The sequence below is a fragment of the Notolabrus celidotus genome, chromosome 21 (assembly GCF_009762535.1).
Source record: "Notolabrus celidotus isolate fNotCel1 chromosome 21, fNotCel1.pri, whole genome shotgun sequence".
In the NCBI taxonomy this organism is placed as follows: Eukaryota; Metazoa; Chordata; class Actinopteri; order Labriformes; family Labridae; genus Notolabrus; species Notolabrus celidotus.
The window spans coordinates 9,714,292-9,737,618 of record NC_048292.1 but is presented as its reverse complement, the minus strand read 5'-3'; the positions used below and the strand labels follow the sequence as shown (position 1 = coordinate 9,737,618).

General features: G+C 40.3%; 1 protein-coding gene and 1 long non-coding RNA gene across 5 annotated transcripts; one reads left to right on the top strand and one right to left on the bottom strand.

Annotated features, from left to right (window-relative positions):
- Positions 1 to 615: 615 nt before the first annotated feature.
- gpr85 (G protein-coupled receptor 85) lies at positions 616 to 3,770 on the bottom strand. 4 transcript variants are annotated; one of them, XM_034673760.1, is made up of 2 exons: positions 3,604 to 3,770; positions 616 to 2,323 (listed from the first exon to the last, which is right to left on the bottom strand). In XM_034673760.1, the coding sequence occupies exon 2, from the start codon at positions 2,152 to 2,154 to the stop codon at positions 1,021 to 1,023; it is 1,134 nt and encodes a 377-aa protein (XP_034529651.1). In that variant the 5' UTR covers positions 2,155 to 2,323; positions 3,604 to 3,770; the 3' UTR covers positions 616 to 1,020. The 4 variants fall into 4 exon arrangements, with proteins under 4 accessions (XP_034529651.1, XP_034529653.1, XP_034529654.1 ...); XM_034673762.1 differs by having other exon boundaries at positions 616 to 2,305; positions 3,604 to 3,746; XM_034673763.1 differs by having other exon boundaries at positions 616 to 2,305; positions 3,294 to 3,740.
- Positions 3,771 to 11,262: 7,492 nt separating this feature from the next.
- LOC117804698 lies at positions 11,263 to 21,274 on the top strand. The gene is made up of 3 exons (XR_004629225.1): positions 11,263 to 11,332; positions 17,964 to 18,048; positions 21,227 to 21,274. It is a non-coding gene; the product is annotated as an uncharacterized LOC117804698 (long non-coding RNA).
- The last annotated feature ends 2,053 nt before the right edge of the window (positions 21,275 to 23,327 follow it).

Sequence of the window (23,327 nt, the reverse complement as noted above, 5' to 3'; positions counted from 1 at the left end):
AGGTACATGGATATGATGAAACATTTAACTACTTCTTCAATGTCTTTTTTAAGCACAAGGTTGTTCTTAAAAGCAACTTCTTTTGAAAATCCAAACATCATTTCATCTTTTTTTCCTCTTTTTTTCTGTAAAATGTGATAAGAAAATAACAATGCCAGACACTAGGGACATATGGATCGTAAAACTACAAGAAAATCATTTCTAGTTTTTAAGTTGCAACTTCAAAAACCACACATTGTAAATCCCCAGCGTTAAGCCCCCCCTCCCCCACCACCGCCGCCCAGTAAATGAAAAAGATATCACTTACATTAAAACCATTTTATCCTCCTTTTTGTGGTGGTGTATTCCAACAGTCACCAAGTTTTGCTTTTACTTACAGCGATTGTGTAGTCTGTTGCAAATTAAAGCATTCATTGTTTAGTTTGGGAAAAAAAGAAAAGGAAAAAGTTGTCCTTGCTATGCAACCAGCAACCAAAAAAAGCATCTTTACATCTTCTTTTTAGTGCAACTCTTAAAATGTAAAACATTTCCAGTGATTCCTTGAGAGGTATCATTTCTTTGTTTTTGTTCATTTTCTTTTCTTTTCATTTTTGTTTTTCACACCTCACAGATTCATGAAAATATCCAAATGAAGGGGTTCTGTTTTCATTGTTTTGTCAGTTCTTTTTCTATTTTTTTTTTTCAAATTTTTGCTTCTCTGCATTGGCATGGCCTTCCACAACGTCTTGTTTACTAGAACATAAACACAGGAGGAGATCCAGACCTCCTGCGTATTCCCATTTCCCTTCAGCCTCCATGTTTAATACGTTTTATGTTAAATCACCCTGGCAGAACCTTGTGATTTGCCGTCCACCTTCTACCTCTGAAAAGAAGGGTTAGGAGAAGGAGGAGCAGAGGGAGAAACTGGAGGATGAAGAGAAGAGAGATAGAAGAGAGTGCGCTGTACAACAGGAACGAGCCCAGATCAAGAGCAATCAGGGAAATAGAGACACAGATGAGAAAAAACCCATGGCAAAACCTTCATATAACGCAGTAGGGTTCCCGTGGTAACCTGGATTTTCTGCAGTAGAGGAGCGTGGTGCTGAAGCAGCGCCGGAGCTCCCTGTTGGAGAAGATGCAGATGAAAGGATTGACACCAGCCTGGGCAAAGCTCATCCACACAGCTGCCGTCAGGTAGCCCCCAGGGACCACAGGGCCCCTTGCAAACACCCGCCAGTAGCAGGCCACCAGATAGGGCCCCCAGAGCGCCAGGAAGAAAAACGTCATGATGTAGAACATCCTACTAATCCTCTTCTCTGTTTTGAACTCATCCAAGACCAAAAGACGCCTGCGGCCCGCTGCATTGCTGTTCTGCCGGATTCCCAGCAGAGTAGGCGGAGTCGGGCCTCGACCAAACCCGGCCAGCCAGTTCGCTGCCGCCTGCCCACTAGCGCCCGGCCCGTGGAAGGTCCAGTTCTGGCTGACGGCTGGCACAAACTGGACGGGCTTCATTTTTCGGCGGTCGTGGACGAAGAAGATGAGCTTGAGGTAAACCAGCTGTGTGGCGAGGAGGATGAGCGCCAGCAGGAGCATGAATCCCAACGAATCGTTCGCCCTGAAGGAACGGTGCTGGAAGGTGCACTGGTCTTCCTCGCGGATAAATGAGTACGTCCCTACGTCTAGCACCGGCGGGAACGCCATTGCCACTGACAACGTCCAAACCATGCAGATGACAGCCAAACAGGTCCAGAAGGTCAGCCTCTTGGTGTAAAAACGGTGATGTGCAATGGCAAGGTAGCGCGTGACGCTAACACAGAATAGCATAAACGCTGTATGGAAACAGGAGAGCACACCCAGGAAGGCGATCACTTTGCAGGTCAGCGTTCCGTACGTCCACGCAGATCCATTCTTGACCGAGGTGAAGACGAAGGGGAAGCAGATGGCGGAGCGCAGGATATCAGAAGCGCACAAATCCAGCAGGAAATAATAGGGCGCTCGGTGCAAGCTCTTGTCTTTGACCAGCAGGATGGAGATCAGGAGGTTCCCAACCACACCGACTCCGATGATAAAGCCCAAAGAGGTCAGTTTGAGGAACGTGGCGAGAGGAGAGACATTCTGCAAGATGGTGTGGTCCCCTGCATGGCTATAGTTCGCCATAGATGGAGGAGGGATCATATAGATAGCGGAATAGCTTCAGCCAAGTATCATGATCTAGAGGTGGCAGGGGGAGGCGTTAGATCCATTTGGCGGTGTGCTTTGAAGAGGTTTCCAGGCGTACAGGCGACCTCTCCTCTAAGGCATCCTTTGTTCCTTTGTCTCATCACACCTAAAGAAAAAAAATTCCCTGAAAAACATTATCCACCCATCAGGATTTGGAGCCGAACAACAGCTGCATTGTTTTCAACTGCACTTACACAATGTAGAAGTGATAGGCAATCATTCTGCTCTGCCTGACATTTATTTATTTATTAATCTTACATTTTTTAAATTGGGACTGGCACAGTGTGGAGCAATGCCTTAGCTTAGCTTGAACACTTTGTTTAGAGACAGACAGTCAGACAGACAGGCAGACAGACAGTGATGGATCTTGATTTATCTTGACCATTAATCTGTTACAGTGTTAGAATTCTTTATGTGGCTTCGGAATTTCTTGAACAAAAGCACCATGACGGCACAAAGCACCAGACCTAATTAAGAAACGACGCATTTTTACTCCTTTTGAAAAAGAAACAGCATTGGACAGCAATAGAGAAACACTCGAATTGGATGATTTGGGGGTATTTATATTTTAAAGTGAGACATTTAAGGAAATGCAGTGCAAAAAGAAGCTCTCCTCGATCACACCCTACACCCTGCAGAAACAGAGGACGGCTCTCAAAAGCGGCGGATGCCTCCAATAAACTCGCCTCGCCTTCATGCAAAACCGACGGAGGGCGAATACATAATAAAGCATCCGTGTTTTTGTCTGATTAAAGGTTAACAGGATTACGGCTCTCACGTTGATAAGCAGTTCTCATTAGGGGCGATTATTGAGCCAGCCTCCATTTTCCAGATCATCTTTTATATTAGTAATTAGAATGAAGAGTTGAGTGGATATAATGTGTAATACTGACTCTAAAGCCGCATTTCGACATTATTTGTCGTGTTAATGCGCGGGTGTGAAAATCAAATTGAAATTGTTGGCTGGGAGTGACAATAACAAGCCTTTTCTGTTTTTATTATGGGATGATCTACACGATTGATGTATATTTTGTTAGAATAATAACAAGTAGCCTGTGGTGATGTATAATTATATGTATGTTGTGTCTACTTACGCGTTCAAATGCGTCCTCCGATTGTCTGTCGAGTATTTTACGCGCGTCTGAATCCGTTAGATTTCCGTAGAAAATAAAAAGAAAAAAACACAGGAGCGTAAAATCACCACTGTTGTTGTATCCGAATGTGCTGGGTAAAGCACAACATTGTAGCAGATCCGTACACGTCCAATCGACTCGAATAATTCCGAAGTCCTCGCTATAAAATACCCAGAATCGCAGCCACCACACAAGACAAGGCCAAAAAAGGAGATCGAGAAAGAGAGAGAGACAGACACACAGCCGATCACAAGATCAATCAAAATCCTACCTGTTGATAATCCTAATTTGTATCCCTCCTTTAGGTTATTTACATTGCACAAGTCGGGTTTTTGCTGTAATAAAAAGCCTGGTTTGTTGCCTGCCCCCTTTTTTCCTCCACGGTGAATATCCTCCAGTAAACGGAGCCCAGTGCGCATGCGCCCTGCATCCCTATTTGTGATCCAAGACGCGTCTTGTCTCTTGTTGCAGCAGCAGCAGCAGCAGCAGCAGCTCCCTCTCTCTCTCACGGTAACATCTGCTCAAGGGGGGCCGCTGCTGGCCGGTAACGCTTTACAGCAGCACGTGCCGTTTCTCCTAGTAACGCTGAATATTACTAATTAGTTTCTTTACTCAGTACTTTAGTCAAGAAAACATATGTGTCGCTCTTTTCTGCCACTGATTCATTCAGACCTACTTCCCCAGAAGTTGGAACATTATTTATAAATGAAATAAAAGGCTTCTTAAATTATGCAAAAACTAAATGGGTTCTGGTCTAGGCTGTGCTTGTCTCTTTAAAATTGTTTTTTGAAGCTGATGGTGTTGTAATCTGATTCACTCTGATAAAGGGACCTACATACTCTCTATAGCAGGGGTTCCCAAAGTGTGGGTTGGGACCCCCTCGCGAGACACAAATGGGGGGTCGTGAGATGTCTCCCAAAAACTTTTTTTTAAAGTGATCTAAAAATGTGTATTTTTCTTTATTGTTGTTTATTTACACTCTTTGCTTATTTTCCTTGTTTATCTTCCTTTTGTTTTTACTGATTTTTATATATTTTTTGTATTTATTTATTTATTTATTAACTTTTCTTCTCTCTGTTGGTTTTGTATTACTTATACAGTTGTGCTCATAAGTTTACATACCCTGGCAGAATTTATGGTTTCTTGGGTAGTTTCTGTTGTCATTATGATATAAAAGGAGTAAACACAGTTGTTTGACAATAATTTGCTTCACCCAACTGCTAACCATGAGAGAAAAAAAAAGATTTTTCTCTTATCTTTCATATTCTCTGAAAAATGGCCAAAAAAAAATCACAAATTCTCCCAGGGTATGTAAAATTTTGAGCACAACTGTAATATATATATATATATATATAATCTTAACTTGTGGTGAAAAAATAATTACTAAAAAATGCAATAAAAAAATTGGATGACAAAAGTTATCTAAAAATAGTAAATTTTACCCATTATAGTAAAACATATCAACAAAAATAGTAGCTAAACTTGAAATAAAACCTTGAAAATGGAAAATGGAAATGAGTTTTCTGTCTTTCTTTTTGCCAGATGACTCCTAAGTTTAGGATTAGTGAACAGTTTATTATCAAAAGCATCGGTAGCATTTGTTTATTTAGCTCTGTCTGCTTCTGAAGCTGTTCATTCATGTTTCACTCAGCAGAAATGTCAACCATTATGTACAAAGTGAAGGGTTAAATCAGGCAGCCTAGTTCACCTCAAGGTAGAATGACTTCCCCCCCTGTACTGTATATGCATAATTGACAAGCACTTTGCGAACTGTTGTTCCTCCTGCCCGGGTAGCATGATAAATTCATGGGATTTGATTTCCCAACCATGTATGAAGAGCTGTGTTGTCATGTGCAGTGTAACAAGTGAACAATGATTCAGCCACATGTACACACGCTGGCCGAGCGCTGCATGGACTAGAACGCATCCATTAATGATGGTCATGCATGTAGAAGAAGTGTCACAACTGTGGAACGAGTCTCACCATGCAGATTTATGTTTTAAGATGAAATAGACCATGTGCTGAAACGCCTGTTTAACCATATCACAGACGTGGTGACCTTCAGAGCAAATGGTTTATCTCACCACTCGAAACTAAAGCCTACATTACATTTAAGGCCTGAATTATTGTAGCATGTACTAATATTTCCCACTCTCATTTTGGTGCAGACATAAGTTTAATTCAAACAACTCCATGGGTTGAGAGTGGTCTCAAGAGTAAATAAATGCACATTTACTGTAAAAAGAAAAGTACAATTTTGAGGTACTTCCATGACACTTGAGAAGTTCCATTTGATGATCCTTACTTCTGCTCCATTACATTGTTCTTTTCACTCCACTACATCCATCTGACAGCTTGACAAAAAAACACCTCTGACAAAAAGAAACCTCTGCTTGGGTTTATTGTTAATGTTTCAGATTTTCAAAAGAGACAAGTCCTCTCTCATCTTCTGCATTGATATCATTTTATTACCATATTTGAGGTTAACTTAGCAACTCTTTACACAAAAAGAGCTTCATGTTTGACAAGTCATCTTTCAAACCCCAGAAAGTATCTTCATGGATATTTTGAAACCGTTTTAAGGGTCAAAGCCATCTTTGTTTAATGACTTATTAAAGTTGATTGTTTTGGTACAACAATTTAACAATCTATGTCACATGTATTGGTTAGAAGCAGGACTTTCTGCAGAATTATAGCAGTCATAATTGTCATAGTTGAAGTAAATATTACGTGTGATACTCTCTTCTTTTCATAAGCAGTGGTAACACTCCAGTAGTGTAGCACTCTATCAAAAGTGTGAATGCTCTCAGCCAGTGAAAGACTTTATTTAGAAAAAATGCATTATACTCTGCAATCAATACCTTCAAAGACTTCTTATGGCACTTTCTGAGTGGGATCTTTCCACACATCAGACATGAAAGCACTCTTTTATATGGAACAATAGTTGGTAAGTATGATTATATGAAGCAGATAATTAATAAAGCATCAGAATAATTAATTTATTATCCTCAAAGCGCTATTGTCACACATATTAGCAGCAGAAATTGCAACATCAGCTCTATTCGCAACAGGAGTCCACGCTTGACATATTGTGCTTCAAACAAAGCAACAATGCAGAAGTAAATCCTTCAGGAAATCACATAATCACCTTAAGCATGGAAAATATGCGCACTATGCAATGGAAGCATTCTTCAAGGAGAACATTTCTGCAGCAGTCTTTTCATATAGAAGGCAACAGTGTTTGGTCTTTACTCTCAGCAGTGCAACAAACAAACAGTTCCTCATTTGGACTTCCTGATTGTCTCTCTCCAACTTCACGTGCGTCCCATCACGGTTGACGCACTAGTTCCATTAAGGCACGTTTCGTATCAGTGTAGTGGACACAAACCGTGTGCCAAACGGTCCATAAGAGATCCATAGGAGGTATAAATGCGGGGGGTGAGTGTAGGACAGGGCATGATCACGACCAAAAGACTCTCCCTCTCAGAACGTGTCGTTTCGCCTCCGCGCGTACCAGCCGAGGAAGGCGCAGAAACCCACCACGGTCAGGATGGTGCCCAGAAGAAGGGCTAAAGCGTCCCCCGCGTCGTAAGCCTCCGCCGGGGGAACCAGAGAGAGAAATAATAGTCCTATGACCGCTGTTGCAAGTTTGGGTGCCATGTTGAGCTTTTTTTCCGCTGTTGCTGTTGACTTTCGGGAAGCTGGAGCGCCTGCGTCAGAGTTAGACAGACTTCCTGGTTCGCTCAGCCAATGGGAGCGCTGCTTTGTCATGACTAGTGCCTTCTGCATATTTTCTGTGAAAGAAAATTCACCTCATATTTCAGCAAGGAATTCTCATGTAGCTCTGTTGTGATTTCATAATTTAGATTTTTATTTTATTTATTTTTTTACTTATTTGTAAAATAAAAAATACCAGTTTGAAGATTCAGCCAGTGGATTTGTGACTTTACTCCAGTTATAAATGAGCATTACACTGACAGATCATTAATGCTCCTGCCCCTTAGGGAGTGCTATGAACCAACAAGGCTAATTTACACTAGTCAGGTTTGTCAAAAGGGGTGTGTCAAGATTTTTTGTTGACTGTGGTGGCCTAACTAAGGGGTTCTCAAACTCTTTGGAGCCAGGGACCCCTTACAGGTGAAAAAATTGTCCAATGACCCCCTCAAAATTGTAACACAGATTAAGCACATTAGTGATGTGTCATGATCAAAAGCTGCGGCTCTGACAGCCGATGCTTTATAGTGAATCAGAACCATTTTTTCCCTTTCGCTGCTTAGCTCTCACAGTGCTCAGCCCCAGCTCTGCTCACAGCATTACTTTGTTTTGATTAGTCAGCATGGCGGCCATGCGGCCAATCACAAGTGAGGATATAGGATACAGGTGATGGAGGGGAGGCTATGTATCGTGGCTTCATCTGCTCCTTCTGACAGGGTTAAGGTTAGGGTTAGGGTTCTTCTCAAAGACAGAGCAAATTCTAACTGAGAGGAGAAATTGGATCAGCCCATCCAAGCTGAGGCATTTGATTTTTCACAATGCCAACCTGCACTGAGGACATTAATAATGTTTGCTCTAGTTTGGTTCTGGTTCTGTTTGCTTGAGTTTGGTTCTGGTTCTGGTTCTGGTTCTGGTTCTGTTTGCTGGAGTTTGGTTCTGGTTCTGTTTCCTAGAGTTTGGTTCTGGTTCTGGTTGTGTTTGCTTGAGTTTGGTTCTGGTTGTGTTTGCTTGAGTTTGGTTCTGGTTCTGTTTGCTAGAGTTGGGTTTTGGTTCTATTTGCTTGAGTTTGGTTCTGGTTCTGTTTGCTTGGGCTGGTTCTGGTTCTGTTTGCGTGAGTTGGTTCTGGTTGTGTTTGATTGAGTTTGGTTCTGGTTCTGTTTGCTTGAGTTTGGTTCTTGTTCTGGTTCTGTTTGCTTGAGTTGGTTCTGGTTCTGTTTGCTTGAGTTTGGTTCTGGTTCTGTTAGCTTGACTTGGTTCTGGTTCTGTTTGATTGAGTTTTGTTCTGGTTCTGGCTTGGCTTTCTTAAGTTCTAGTTCGTTTCTGGTTCTGGTTCTGTTTGCTGTAGTTTGGTTCTGTTTGCTTGAGTTTGGTTCTGGTTCTGTTTGCTTGAGTTTGGTTCTGGTTCGGTTCTGGTTCGGATCTGGTTTGGTTCTGGTTCGGTTCTGGTTCGGTTCTGGTTCGGTTTGCTTGAGTTTGGTTCTGGTTGCTTGAGTTTGGTTCTGGTTCCGTTTTATTGAGTTTGGTTCTGGCTCTGTTTGGTTCTGGTTCTGGTTCTGTTTGCTTGAGTTAGGTTCTGGTTCGGTTCTGGTTCGGCTCTGGTTCGGTTCTGGTTTGGTTCTGGTTCGGTTCTGGTTCGGTTTGCTTGAGTTTGGTTCTGGTTGCTTGAGTTTGGTTCTGGTTCTGTTTTATTGACCAACATGACAGCATTTATACTTTTCAAGTAATTGATCTTAAACACTTTCAGAAAATTAACAGTAGCAAGACTCACATATCCCTTGGAGCCACCAAATGATATCATAACAATGGTGTGTATGCTGTTTTGTAATGGCACAGCACAATTTTATAATTTATTAGAAACGTATTCAAATTATTTCACGGACCCCCACGCTATGGTTGACGGAACCCCAGGAGTCCCAGGACCCCACTTTGAGAACAACTGGCCTAACTGACTTATGCAGGGGTGGCCTGACATTAAGTTTGTCAGCACACACTCACATACATGAATAAGAGATATTTACCATTTCTGCCTTCACTAATCATATTTACTTTATCATTAAAGTTGTTATAGTATATAACTTTGTTAGCTCAAAAAGTAAAACAACAGAGTAACAACATTGTCCAAAGTAACAGCTTGAAGAACTTGAAATTGCAAGCAAACTATAACTGTCAAAAATATATTTTTTTTCACATTTTGTCACAAAATCAAAAGGAAACAGCCTGCAGTCCATGATAACTCAGTCCATTTCATGAATCTTAGTGTTTGTTCTGCCTCTGACAAAGCAAATCGCCAATCATAGTTTAGAGTTTCCTAGGTCGCATCAATCAGATTTTTAAGGGGGGCCCATGCCACCCCTCTGTCACGCCCCTGCCCAAAAAAGCTTTGTTCTGAAGTTTTTAAGCTACAGATATGTGTTGACATGCAGAGGCTGTTAGTGTTTGTTACACATGACCCCTGATCTACTGAAACATATTTAAAATGACTATAGATCAGACAGGTTGCAATGATTTAACTCTGCAACATCTCTGATGATACAATTTGTCTCCTCTGCAGGATCTCTCTGTGTGCTTTGCTGGGGCACTTCACCTGTAATCTAATTAGAGCGCACAAGTCAGAGTAAAATATTGACCTTGTAAGGGTGCCATACCTCTGTACCTGTCTGTTCCAAGCAGTGAGATGAATAGGCACACTTATGGCTTTCTCATCATACTCTCCCTCTTTCTCTATCTCTCATGCTCCTGCTGTCTGTTTGGCAATTTGTCTCAAACACAAGCTTTTTCTGAGCCCTGTGTGATCTCTATGGCTGCGTTTGGCAGACCACATGGCCATTACAAGCCTTCCAAAGAGCTTCGTATTTATAACATTACTCATATGAAACAGCCAACTCTGCTGCTATCTCTGTGTGTTTTCCTTTCATGATATATTTGTTCCTTAATCTAAGGAACATTTGAGCTTTAAAGGACTGTACTGGTTATTTCACACGGTGGCAGATGCAGCCCTTACCCTGGGTTACAATGGTGTCCGTAATTGATCAGTGGAAGATGAGAGAATTTCCAGAAATGAGAGTGTTTGTGTAACCGACCAGGACAGCAACATTAACCTTCACCACAAACGTGTTCTGCAACATCACCGGCTTCTCAACAGGGACCTGGCCCTAAATGTGTAGTTCACCCAAGAGGCTGCATATTATCACTGCTTTTTAGTATTTCAAGTCTTTATCAAAACATGATCAAAGATACATTTGTATTCTTCTTTCTTTTTGTGTTTTAACACATCACATATGTTTATGTTGTTGTTTTGTTTTATCACCTGATGAGACATTACCCACACCTTGAATGTTTCCCTGCAGTTGAAGTCAACAAGCTAAAAATCTGGCTAGCTCATATGAGCTCTGGTTCCCAGTATGTTTGTGACTCATATGCCTTTAGAGAGCTTAGCTTGCCAGTATAAGTGCTAATACCCATGAGATGTTGGATTTCTTTGTTATATCACTTAGTGAGTCTTTGTGCACATTGTACTAATTCAAATTACTCAGGCTAACAAGCCACAGGTTAACAGGCTAAATTGTGATCATTGGGACTGATTCCCATTTCTTTGTTTCATCACCTGATGGGTAATTGTCCACATACACTACCAGTCAAAAGTTTGGACACACTTTCTCATTCAATAGTTTTTATTTATTTCAATCATTTTAGACATTGTAGACTAATGCTGAATACATCAAACCTATTACAGAACATATATGGAATTATTTAATTAACAAAAAAGTGTTAAACAAACCAGAATATGTTTTATATTTTAGACTCTGTAAAGTAGCCCCCTTTTTCCTTCATGACAGCTTTGCACACTCTTGGTATTTTCTCAGTCTGCTTCATGAATTGGTCTCCTGGAATGTTTTTTTTTTTTTTATATATATATATATATAATTTTTATTTTTCAAAAGGCAGGTATAAATCACAGTGTTTTTTCGTACAATAGTTTTTTTTTGGTTTTTTTTAACATACATGAACAAAATAAATAAAGAATATTGAATGAGAAGGTGTGTCCAAACTTTTGACTGGTAGTGTACATTGTTTCCCTTAGCATTAGCCCTTGTTCCCATTGGTCGTTGGTTTTCAGTATTTCATCACAAGGTGAGTTCTAGTCCAAACATCTTGAACAATACACTATATTAAAGCCAGCTTGTTAGCATTAGCACTCATTCCTAATAATTGTTTGCTTTCCCTGTTTGATCAACTGCTACCTAGCAACATAGCCTTGCTTGTTAGCAACAGCACTTTTTACCTGGTGAGTCACCACCACCCTAAACACCTTCCTGGTTGCTTTTACATCATTATTTACATCCTGACACAGTACCAACTTTATCTTTCTGAGCCAAATTCCACACCCTCTGGACAATGCAATTATTTATTATTACTGTTTTGGCAGACATTGTACATAAGTCAAAACAAACCTCAATGATATCCAGATTTTAAGTAAAAATCAATTCTAATTCCAGCTCAACTCAAAGCTCTTGTAAAGTTGAGTCCAGTGACTCAATCTCTTAGTCTTTTGACTTTTATGGATGTCATGCCCTCAGTTGAGTTAAAGTGCAACTGGCTGCCAGAAATCAGAAGCACTGTAATGAGTTGCTTTTCTTTAGTTTTGTATTATCTTTGTGTTGTAGTCAGTCTTTGTTTGCCTGTTTTTATTTTTTGTTGTAGATTTTCTTTAAGTTTTGGTTCTTGTTTTCTTACAGTCTGTATTAGTTATGAGTTATAATTCTGGCTTTCTTGTGTTGTTTTTTAGTGATCCATGTATTCCGTGTGTCAGTGTGTCTGTGTTTGTGTGCGCGGGTGTGTGTGTGTGTGTGTATTTTCACATGTGTTTCTTCATCAAGTATATTGTGTTTCCTGCTTTATCTTGTAGTTCTTGACATAGACATATAAAGAGTAGACGCCACATTGACAGCTGGGGCGTAAGAAATACAGCCGCCATCTTGGTCCGGTCATCCTACCCATGATCCTACCTGTAAACGTAAACTGAAGCAGCAGAGACTTCAAGATGCCTGAGCACTGTGCGGCGCAATACCTATCATACATCACATATATCACATATCAGAATATTCTATTACTGTTAAGCCCACTATGAATATTAAAATACACCGAACCATGTGTCCTGCATCATACCTACATGTATGATGTTTGCATAAGAAAAAAAACCCTGCATGAAAATCAGTTTAGTATTCAGCGAGTTATGATTGATTAAACACGCTGACACTTAATTGCGCCTGCCAAACAGATTAGACTGAGTGGAGTGGGTGACTGGACCAAGATGGCGGCCCCACGGCTCGTCAGCGCCAATAGGTAGTAGCGGTCGATGCGGCGTCTACTCTTTATTATGTCTTTGGTTGTTGATCCCTGTGTGTCTGGGATGGTTTTACTTCCTGCCCTTGTGTGCTTCCCTCCACCTTGATTACCCTAATTAGTTTCACCTGTGTCCGGTGTTCACACCTGTTGCTCGTTACCTAGTGCAAGCAGTATTTACTTTCTCCCTTATGTTGTTGGATCATTGAGGCTTCCTTGTATCATTCTGATAATCCTTATGGTAGCTTTTGTGTGTGTTTGGATTTTTTTGTATTTTCTTTTTTATTACACTTCACTATTCTGCATGAGTCCTCTGTTCTTGTTTTTACCCTGCGTGACAGGTATAATAAGCAGGGAAAGGTGCTCTTTAAAATTGTCCATCTCCCCCTGAAATAGAATCTTTGGTGTGTGAAATTGTCTCTGATACCAAAAAAAGTTTGGGCAACATTTTAAAATTGTACCTTTATTATGAAGTCCAGTAAAATCAAGAATATTTCAACACATAAACTTTACTTTTCAGTACTTTGAGGACTCTATCATATGGATACCTTAGCTTCAATGTGTATCTTGTTTACTTTTGCCAAGGATTCTCTACTGAGTTATCTGTCCTCAAATGTCCACAGGTCATATAAACAGGGAAGGCTATGCCAACGAAACCTAGAGTCCATGGTTTTATAAGCATTCATTCTCAATTACTTTCCACAACAGTGCGGACACAGTGAGTTCCACCTTTACCTACCAGCACAAAACATCTCTCCCTGAAGATTAATTATGTTCTGAAATTGGTTTCTCAGAAAACACTGAAAAGCTGACCCTTTAAAGCAATTGCTGCTTTTGTAGTGCTTCAGCGCACCATCCATAATGAATTGTACTGTGAGGGACATGACAAATGGATTGTACTGTGTCTGTTGTGGCAGGGTGCAGGATGGTGAAATACTTAAAGAGAACCTAAATCAACACCATGAAAAGAAAGTAAGGTCATCTGGGTTCTCTGAAACATATAGTGTTGGACCACACTGAATCATAGACTGATTGGGAATGTAGATCTGCTTAACTTACACCAACAAAACCGACAAAAAGATAAGTGAAGCATTGTAATTATCCATTCATAACGAACGTGGGGAGGAAGTGAGGGTGGATGTTTGATAATCACACATTAAGTGTCACAGTGACAGTTTTCTAATGCTTTAAAGGGTAATCAATTCATCCTTGTGTTTGTTGCTTTGTGTTTTTCGGAGACTTGATAATTTGCTCAAGATAATAGTCACAGTGAATATTTAGTTGTCTTTTATGTGAGTGCAATGTTATGGTCACATAGTAGCCAATTCTCAAACAATCAAACCAACATTAAAACACTGATGTTGTAAGTAAAGAAAAACAGTTAATGGTGTTTTATCTCTTTGTCTTTGGTGAAACAAGGTTCCTGTTAGCCGTGTCGCAAGACGCAAGACGTTTGTGCATTAGACCTTCAGATGGAGCACATAGCAAATTATGTGCAACTCTTAGCAAGTAGTGGCCGAAATCCATTCTTTATGAATTCCCTTAAATGCGTAATACATAACCTTTACTTCATGAAGTAGCCCCTTGTATGTGACCAGACCATAGACTGTATATAAAATGGACAGCGTTGCTCTGCCTTTTCCCGTTGTACGGTTTTGAAGCCAAAAAAACCTGTTCCAATGCACAGCCAATGTGCAGCCAGTCTCTTGAGCGCTACCCTACAGCGTAGTGTCACGAGGTCCTATGGAGTTTCCCTCTACGGCAGCTGTCAATCAAAGTGAATCAGGAAGTAAAACCCTGTTTTTTAAACTCTAATAACTAACGAAAAAGGAACTTTTCAGAAAGAAAAAGAGGCCTTGAGCACAAAACATTCGTACGACGTATATTTATTTTTTAAAGTTTGACTGCAGCCCCATTGAAATGAATGGGGTAAACAGAGTTTTTGATCTATACTGCAGCCAGCCACCAGGGGGAAGAGTTTTTGTGGAAGCTTCACCTCCAGCTGAGCGAGCTGCAGCCCTGGACCAGACACCTAAAACACTCAGGTCGATTAGACACGCAGAGGACTGAGATTTTGTCTGTGGATCCAGAATATTATGATTATTACATTATTTTGGATCAGTTACTATATCAGTAACTTTGGCCCTCTCTGAATGACATAAAGGAGGCCTTTTGTTGTTCATCACATCAATACATTAATAAAATAATCCCACAGTTAGCTAGCATAATAAATCGATTAAGCTAACTATCTAGCAGGAAAACATTACACAGCCCTGTATCATAAGTATGGGGTGGATGGTGAAGTTTATTTTTCCACTTCCCCATTATTTCATCAGACTGCGGTGCAATATGGTAAATGTTTAGATTGCATGGTTGAGGTACCTTCATCGGTAACTGGGGGCAGCTGTCTCACATGTTTAATCCAACTAATTACGCTTCTGTCACAGTAAGCACGCAGCAGCAGACACTGATTACCACTGCAGTAATGGAAGCCACACTTGATGGCGGACCACGCAAAGTGGTCGCTGGTTTCATCTGTAAATTAATTTGTTATTGGCTGTGTAGAAATATTGAGTGTGCAGCTTTAAATGTTTTTTCATAACATTAAAATGTAAAAAAAAAAAAACCTCAGTCTTAGTTTAGCCAAATATTGACTCTTAAAGAGGCAGACACTTAAACTGTAGTCATATGTAAGTAATGAATTTCCAGTAATGTATTATTTTTTTTCAATAATGGATGGAACGTGTTTCATGGTTTCATTTCATCAGCATCTGTTTCACTGGTAAGCATCTCCAAAACAAAAAAGATGGAAAACCAGAACTGATTCACTCAAGGTGATCACATTTCTTCAGCAGCACATTAATGTGTACCCTTCATCAAGTACGGCCGACAGCTGAGTACATCACAGATATTCACGGCATGTGTGCTTGTGTGCACATGTATATGCATGGGAGATTGATAGCGCATCACATTTCCTGTCATGGTGTAAATGTCACCTCTGCAGCTCGAAATGATGAACGCAATCATCTGGTTGGTTCATCATCGGCAGAGTTCATTTCCATTCCAAGTGTTAGTCCAACACACAGGCACACAGACACACATGGAAAAAATAAAAAATGAAATAAAAAAAAGTCAGAGCCATCACCAGTAACATGACAGAGATACAGAATCTAGAATTGGGCTCATCAATATGCTATTTCATGCAATAATGGATAAACCGTTTGTGTGTGTTTGTGCACCTTCGTGTGAGAGTTTGACGTCGTAGAAAATATACTTGAACTACTCAATTTCCTTTATGTCCAGAGTTTAAATCAAGCAGCAACCTCCGTTCTAAAAATATGAGTCCAATGCAGAAGTGTTAAAAGCTCCTAAAAGCTGCTATCCGCTTGAGGCTGGCTCCGGATGTACCGGAAGTCACATACACATGAATGGGAAAAGGCCGATCTTTACAGCAGAAATAAACATGTTTACAGCCTGGTACAAAAGACGAGTGTAGTCTGGATAGCTCATTTCTCGATGTGCTTACACTGTGAGGGGGGTGAATTTTTTTCTAACTCGTCAATTTCGAAGATATTGAGATTACTTGTCTTCCAATGAGAGGCACAGCTGCCTGTGGGAACACTGTAGCTGTTGGCTAGGAGGCTCAAACTCCGCCTCTTTACGTCACACTGGCTCGACAGCAGCAATATGGCTGCTGCCGTCGATTGGCCTCAAACAGCGCTTCAGAAACAGATGGGTCACGTAACGGATACTACGTCCATATTCTATACAGTCTATGGTTGAAACCTTTCAGAATAAATTAAATAAATAAAAATAAATAACAAATCAGTGGCATTTACCAACAAATATAATGAGCCCGATAAGCTTAGCAAAAACATCGCAAGCACAGGTAAACAATCAATGGTGTCTCTGCTGGTTGACTGACCAGTACACACTAACAATACAACATCAAAAAGTTATTACCAGAAGTACTAGTAACATTTTCTTTAACTGTTACATGTGTTTACTGCTAGCTAGCAAATATCATTATGTGGATGTGCTGACTGTCTGTATCTGTGATTGGTCACATGTTGCTGACTCCGCCCCGTTCACATGAACGCGCTCAGTAATTCTGGATTGACTCAACATGTTGATAACTAGCTTTATGTGACATAAATTGGAAACCAAACCAACAGACATGGCCATATTGACCCTGCCAAACATCAGCATGTTAACTTTGTCGTTTTGGGCATGATGACTTGCTGATGTTAAAATTGAGCATAGGTCTGTACACGAATACATGTATAAAACACAAATAAACAATAAACATCCACCCAGCCTCACAACAAAGGTGCACATCATCCCACATATATACACACTGGACACATATGAACACACAGCACATCTATATACACACTGGACACATATGAACACACATGTAGCATGAGTACATACATTTGTAAAGCAGCACGAGTTACCCTGGTGGGAAACAAATAGCTTGCTCTATTTGTGTTAATGTTAAGCTTTCCTTGCAGCTCTGTGCTGACCTTATATTCCTGTCACTTGTAGGCTGCCAGAAGCTGCATTCTTTTCATTCTGGATTTTAACAGAGTACAATGAGTTGCACAAAATTGCTGCAGAGTAAGACCTCAGAAAAGAACTCTGACACCGTAGGTGAAGTGAAGGAGGAGAGAATGAATTAATATGGCTCAGCAGCAAAAAGGAATTATTACAACTAGTGAAAGAGACTAATAACCTCAGAATTAATGGATACTGTAGCTTTGATTATGAGCTCCAAATGATTTCTAGAGGCCTTGATCTGCCAAAATATCTGCCAAATACGTATTTTAATAAACTATGAGTGCTTTCTCATATTCAGCTGCTGTACCTGTGTATTACAGCAGCTTCAACTGGATGCCCTCGCTGCCTGTTCTCTCATGCATCATGTCAATCCACTGCTGTAAACAACCTATTAAGTGACCTATTTATCTGGGCCAATTCTGCTGGCTCACTCCCCCCAATTACTTTGCCGGTGGAATGTCCATTCTGGACCACTTCACGTTGGTTTACACTCAGATCGATACCTCTCTAGAACCTGAGAGCACTTCCATGTGTGAGACCTCTCTGCAGCACCTCTCATGTCAGCACAAACATGTTATATAATAGGAGGGCTTTGTGGAGAGTGCGTGGCTTTAGGTCTGCTAGTCTTAAAAGAAGAATTGACAAAACTTTTCTGCCTTTTTTGGTGTTTTAATGAGGAATTCCAAGGATTGGTTGCAAACACGTATCTCAAAAGCTGCCAGACAGAGCAGTAACTTGTCTGCATCTGCACAGTATGTCTTCATGTGCTCATATTAATATGAACTCTTCTGAGTGCAACCGCCCAGGCTGAAGAATGCTCCAGGACGTCAGTTCCATTTACTTATGAAGTTGTACCAGTGCATTTTCTGCAATTGAGCCGTCAGCGGCTGTCAGTCAGGGGAAATTAACGAGTCTGCTGATTGCACTGCTGGTAATTACAGAGTGCAGCTGGAGCACTGCTGTGTCAAGCCTGGGAGATATTTAAAGCTTACGTCTGTCCTTTCTCCCAACAGCCAGGTCAAGTAATGCTCTGCAGAGGATCAGCTGAGGCTCTCACTGACTGCAGTGGATGTGTTTAACCAACAGGAGCAGCTTGCGGTAAGAGACAGGGTGCCATACCAGACAGTCAAAGGTTTTCAGTGGCCTAAAACAAGTTAAGAAATCTTACATCTTTGCCCACTACAAGTCAACCGTGGATCATTTTTGTTTCAATGCTTATTATGATGCACCCCTAATGATAGTGCAATAAAGTAACCAATCCATGAAGGAGGGCCTCTTCTGCTTGCTTCCTAGAATAAGAAGTTAAAAGCAGTATACTTATAAATTGTTGGAAGTAATTCAGTCTTGCTTAAGCCTGTCACACACTAAGGGATTTTTAAAATCTTAACAGATGTTGAAAATGTGAGAGATTTCTCCCATGACAGCAAATAATGTCAGACTTAACAGTTTTGTTAAGTGTATGGAGAGCAACAGATGGCCAATACAACACACCACACACTAACAGATTCTGTTCGCCAGCAACCACAGCCTGGCTCTTAAATCTGGAAATCTGGCAAAACGTATCGTGTTAAACATGAGTTTAAAGTAAACAAACATGGCAGACAATGGGATGGTTGTCAAGCTAACTTTGCTAGCTGCTTAGTTATCTGGAACATCCATTGCAGTAGCAATATAAGTTCAGCTCCTCTCTTGTGTTTTTGGTGGAAATACAAGAATATGGTCTATCTAGCTTTATGCTTCACATTTACTGTCATTACTGCATTTGTTGTGCTTTCTTCAGTCGGCTTGCTAACTGAGTTGTTACCGTTATGTAAAGTGTGACAGAGTGCATGCTTGGCTGTCCTCAGGGTTAACCTGATACAGAAAATGGATTTCTTATAGTAAATACTGAACATGTATTAATGGTCTGGCCTGATTGTTTGTCTTGAAAATCTGGCAAGATAATCTCTGGATCCAATGAAAAGTCGGGCCATTGCAGACTTTTGTTGGAAGAGGGGAATAAAGTTCAAAATCTGCCAAATTATCTTGTATTTTTTACCGTGTTTGAGAAATACTTTTGCTGGGATAATTCTTTTTTTGGCAATAGAAGCTTTCTTGTACTTTATCTCTACAGATTCGCCACAGGACCACAGAGTTTGGGACAAGAATTTGTCTGCAGTGAAAATACTATTATCCACTAGCATTTTTGCTGCCATTGACTGTGTGTTGAAAACATTCTACAGGGACCTTAAAAAAGTGGGAGGCACTGGCTGTCATGCCAATACTGTCTCGTCTTAACGGCCCATGATGTGCAGATGCAGAATGAACTTTGTGACATTGGCCAGCTTGAATAGCAATTAGATTTATTACAATCAAACAGCATCAGCATCAGTAGCAAGCACATGACTGCTTGGAGAACGACCAGGCCAGATGAAGTCGCCTCGCCTCTGTCTCCAAAGTCCGTGTAGGGTGTAGGTGTCGTCACAACACTCACATATATGGACTTCTCAATACCAGTACAACAATGTTATTTTGGACTCCAACTTTGAAGACCTTAAAATGACAACAGTCAAGTGACCATTGGTCAAAGATGCCAACTGTCACAGTCAATCATATTTTTTGTCTTGGTCAGAGGTGATCTTCTTTTAGGCCCTCCCTAGAGACTTCTGGGGCCATTCTACACATTCTTGCAGGCTCCTGAAGTTATTTTAAACAACACAGACTAGCAACATATACTTAATCTTATGTGGTTGAATATCAGATACTTCAATGCCAACAAACAGATATCTACATATAAGTGAAACCAACAATCTCTTTGTAGACGTTGCCTCTCCACTCCAACTTCTTTCTCGTCTCAAGTTATGTGGTAACCAACAGCAAGTGCTCTGGAAAGGTAGTCAAAGCAATGATACCATTCAGCTCTTCCATAAAACGGCTGGTCATGTCATCAGCCTTAAAATATTGTCCATTAATCAAGACTGCTATCGAGGAAACAGACCAAAGTGTCCATAAGAGTGAAAAACACATGCAATTAGTGCTGCATTCTGAAAAATAAACGGTGAATACCTTTTTGCATGAGAGTGCATGCACACCCTTCCTTTGCAGTCAACAAACATTATTTAAAAACTGAGCCATGTCACCGACTGAGTAAAGTTTAACTGTCCTTGCAGCAGTCTATAAAGCAGTGAGTAGTAAATGACCCTGCCACAAAGTCTCCGCTGTGGCTTTTAACAGGGCTCTCTGGCAGACAGAAGCAACAAGGGGACAATGGAACCTGTCCCCAGCTGGTTCATTTATTAATCCACACATGAATTTTACACAGTCCAGACACACACTCTGCAAACACACTTTCCAAAGGCTTGTGTTTACAAAATGAATTATATCTAAGCTGGGAAAGTGGTTGCACATGCATATTTGATAGCTCCTCTCTTCAACTGAAAAGACTGGTGAGACACACAAAGTCTAGTTGGCATTGTCTCAAATTTTTAATATTAGACACCACCATTGCAAACATTGGTGTCAGTGTTCAACAAAAGCTAGTGCTATAAATAGTTTGACTCTTGATACCAATTTCAAATTTATGAAGACATTAATGAAATATTTACCTGAAAAGACAAAAGCCACTATCAAAATACATTTTTAATTTCTTCGTTTCCATGTAAGTGTTTACGGTTAGTTATTGTGGCTATAGCAAGATGTTGCCAATGATGATGATGCCAAACATAGCAAGGTGGCATAATCTCATCAAAGTTAATAAGCCTCAGGCTACAAATAAATCATACAAATCAATGCGAGTGCAGGGAAAATGTTATCTAAATACATACAGGGGCAAAATTGATATCAGAAACAGAATAATTGAATAGTGTCAAAATACTCACTACAGAGAGAGAGGAGAGAGACTTGAGGTAGAGTAAGTTTTTTCAATAAAATGTGAATACCTAAAGTCCTGATTAAACTAAAGTATATATAGTGTAATGTAAGCAAATTTGAAATATGCGCGTGTATTTGCAAAAGATAATAGCAGCAAAAAATGAATTGCATATCGTACATGTATCAAACTAAATGCTAATGAAGTGTATTATTGAAGTTAATAGAAAGGGCGTCACCTCACCATGGGTAATTACTGCAAAAGTAACAAGATAAGTTGCAGCATGGATAATCTAGCATGGTAAAGCAGCATGAAGGTTTATAGGATTGATAATGTATGGTAAACAGGAAATGATGCGTATTAGAATCCCGACAGGGTGAGACAAGACTTGACTTTTGTCCTCATCAGCTTTCCTTCTTCTCTTTGCAGCTGAAACCAAGCGGCAAACTCCAGTCTACAAATATGAGTCCAATGCGGAAGTGCTAAAAACTCCAGTTCATCAAGGATCCGCTTGAGGCTGGCTCCGGAAGTACCGGAAGTCAAATACACATGAATGGGAAAAAGCCGATCTTTACAGCAGAAATAAACATGTTAACAGCCTGGTACAAAAGACAAGTGTAGTCTGGATAGCTCATTTCTCGATGTGCACACACTGTACGGGTGGTGAATTTTTTCTAACCCGGCAATTTTCAAAGATATTGAGATTAAGAGTCTTCCAATGAGAGGCACAGCTGACTTGATTGACAGCCAGGAACACTGTAGCTGTTGGCTAGGAGGCTCAAAGCCCGCCTCTGTACATCACAATCGCTCGACAGCAGCAATATGGCTCACACCGACGATTGGCCTCAAAACAGCGCTTCAGAAACAGATGGGTGACATCATGGATCCTACGTCCATATTTTATACAGTCTATGGTTGAAACCTTTCAAAATAAATGCAGCAATAGTCACAACTTTCAACACTTGTTATTATCAGCACCCCTCGTGGTTTGAGTTTTTTCTCCGTTTGCTGACTGTTTTTAACCTACCAATTAAGCATGCAAATAGAAACTAACATTTTTGTTCTCAGTGTCAACAAGAAGAAGTTAAGTGTGCCAAAACTATCTTGCGTTGTCTCTGGGTTAGGGTCAGAGTGAGGTAAGTGTTTCTCTTGCTATTCAGAACTACTATCACTATGTTGCAAACACTCATTGCTTGAACTTTCTATTTGTCTTGAAATGCTAACATACTGTATGTAAAAACTGAAATTCAACCTGGAACCGTTAATTTTTTAATCATAGTGCTGCACAGTTTCAGGTTTGTGCCCTACATTGGTCACATTGTGGGAATAGCCATCTGTATCAGTATCAGTGATCATGTCAGGATCCAAAACCCTTCTTTGCTTCTAGCCAGAACTCAGCTGTGCCCTTCTCATAAAACATTAAGTCATTGAGCAGGCATGTTTTGACCCTATTTCAGCCAATCAGTGACTAAAAAAGGTGTGCCAGTACCAGTAGTATTATAGAGCAACCAAACTCCCTCTCTCTTTTCAGCAAAGACATCTTCATACACACTAACACAGCTTCATCTTATTGCTGAGAAGTTGTGTGCCTGAGGCAGCTCTTGAGTTTGTCCTTTAAGAGTGTATTCAGATTAACAGAGGAGTGAATCATCCCATTCAAAGTGCAAATCAGAACTTCACTTGTGTCTATTTAGTCTCTTTAGAAAACGTCTGCTTCTTTTATCTCCTCTTTTTGAAGACAGGCACCCAACCATCCCTCCCACACATCATCCAAACCGAGAGAGTAGTGCAGAGTTTATATACACAATGCATGTCGATAGTGGGCTGCAATGTACAAACTGTCACTTAACCCTGCTGATTGCCCCCTTAAATTAGCAGTAAGTGGCCATACTAAGGTGCTAGATGGAGGGATGAATGTATTGAGAATATTCTTTGATCATTATTCTGTGGTGACTCAGCAGTACATGCATTAGTCAGAGCTCTCAAAGCAATACTTGTCAGACACTTTCTGGTCAAGGCTCGGTAAACAACGTGATAAAAGCACAAACACTATTTTGAGGCTTCTTCTCTTTTGTTGGTGTCTGAGGCACACTTTTGTGGACTATATTTTATGGATCATCTTTATTTGTATAGCGTTTTAGGATTTAGGTTATGGAGGAAATATTTTATATCCTTGATCATGCACAAGCCTCAATAAAATATTATGGAAACTATCTAGTAAATATGTCACAATATGTACAAAATTATATTACTGAATCTGATTTTAGAAGTAACTTGTGGTGTGCTAGAAGAATTGGTATTGGGACCCAAGTTATTCAGACTTAAATATGCAGAGTGTCTGACAAGTTGAAATTTGTTAGGTTTGCAGATGATACTCAGTTATTTTGTTCTAGGAGAGAACATGAAAGAGTTATTGACAACAGTAGAAACAGAGCTGATGTGGTGAAAACACACTTTGATAGTAATGATAAGTACAGTGTTTCAGTGTTCATTTTGAAATAACACTAAATTTAAATGGAGTTAAAATTGA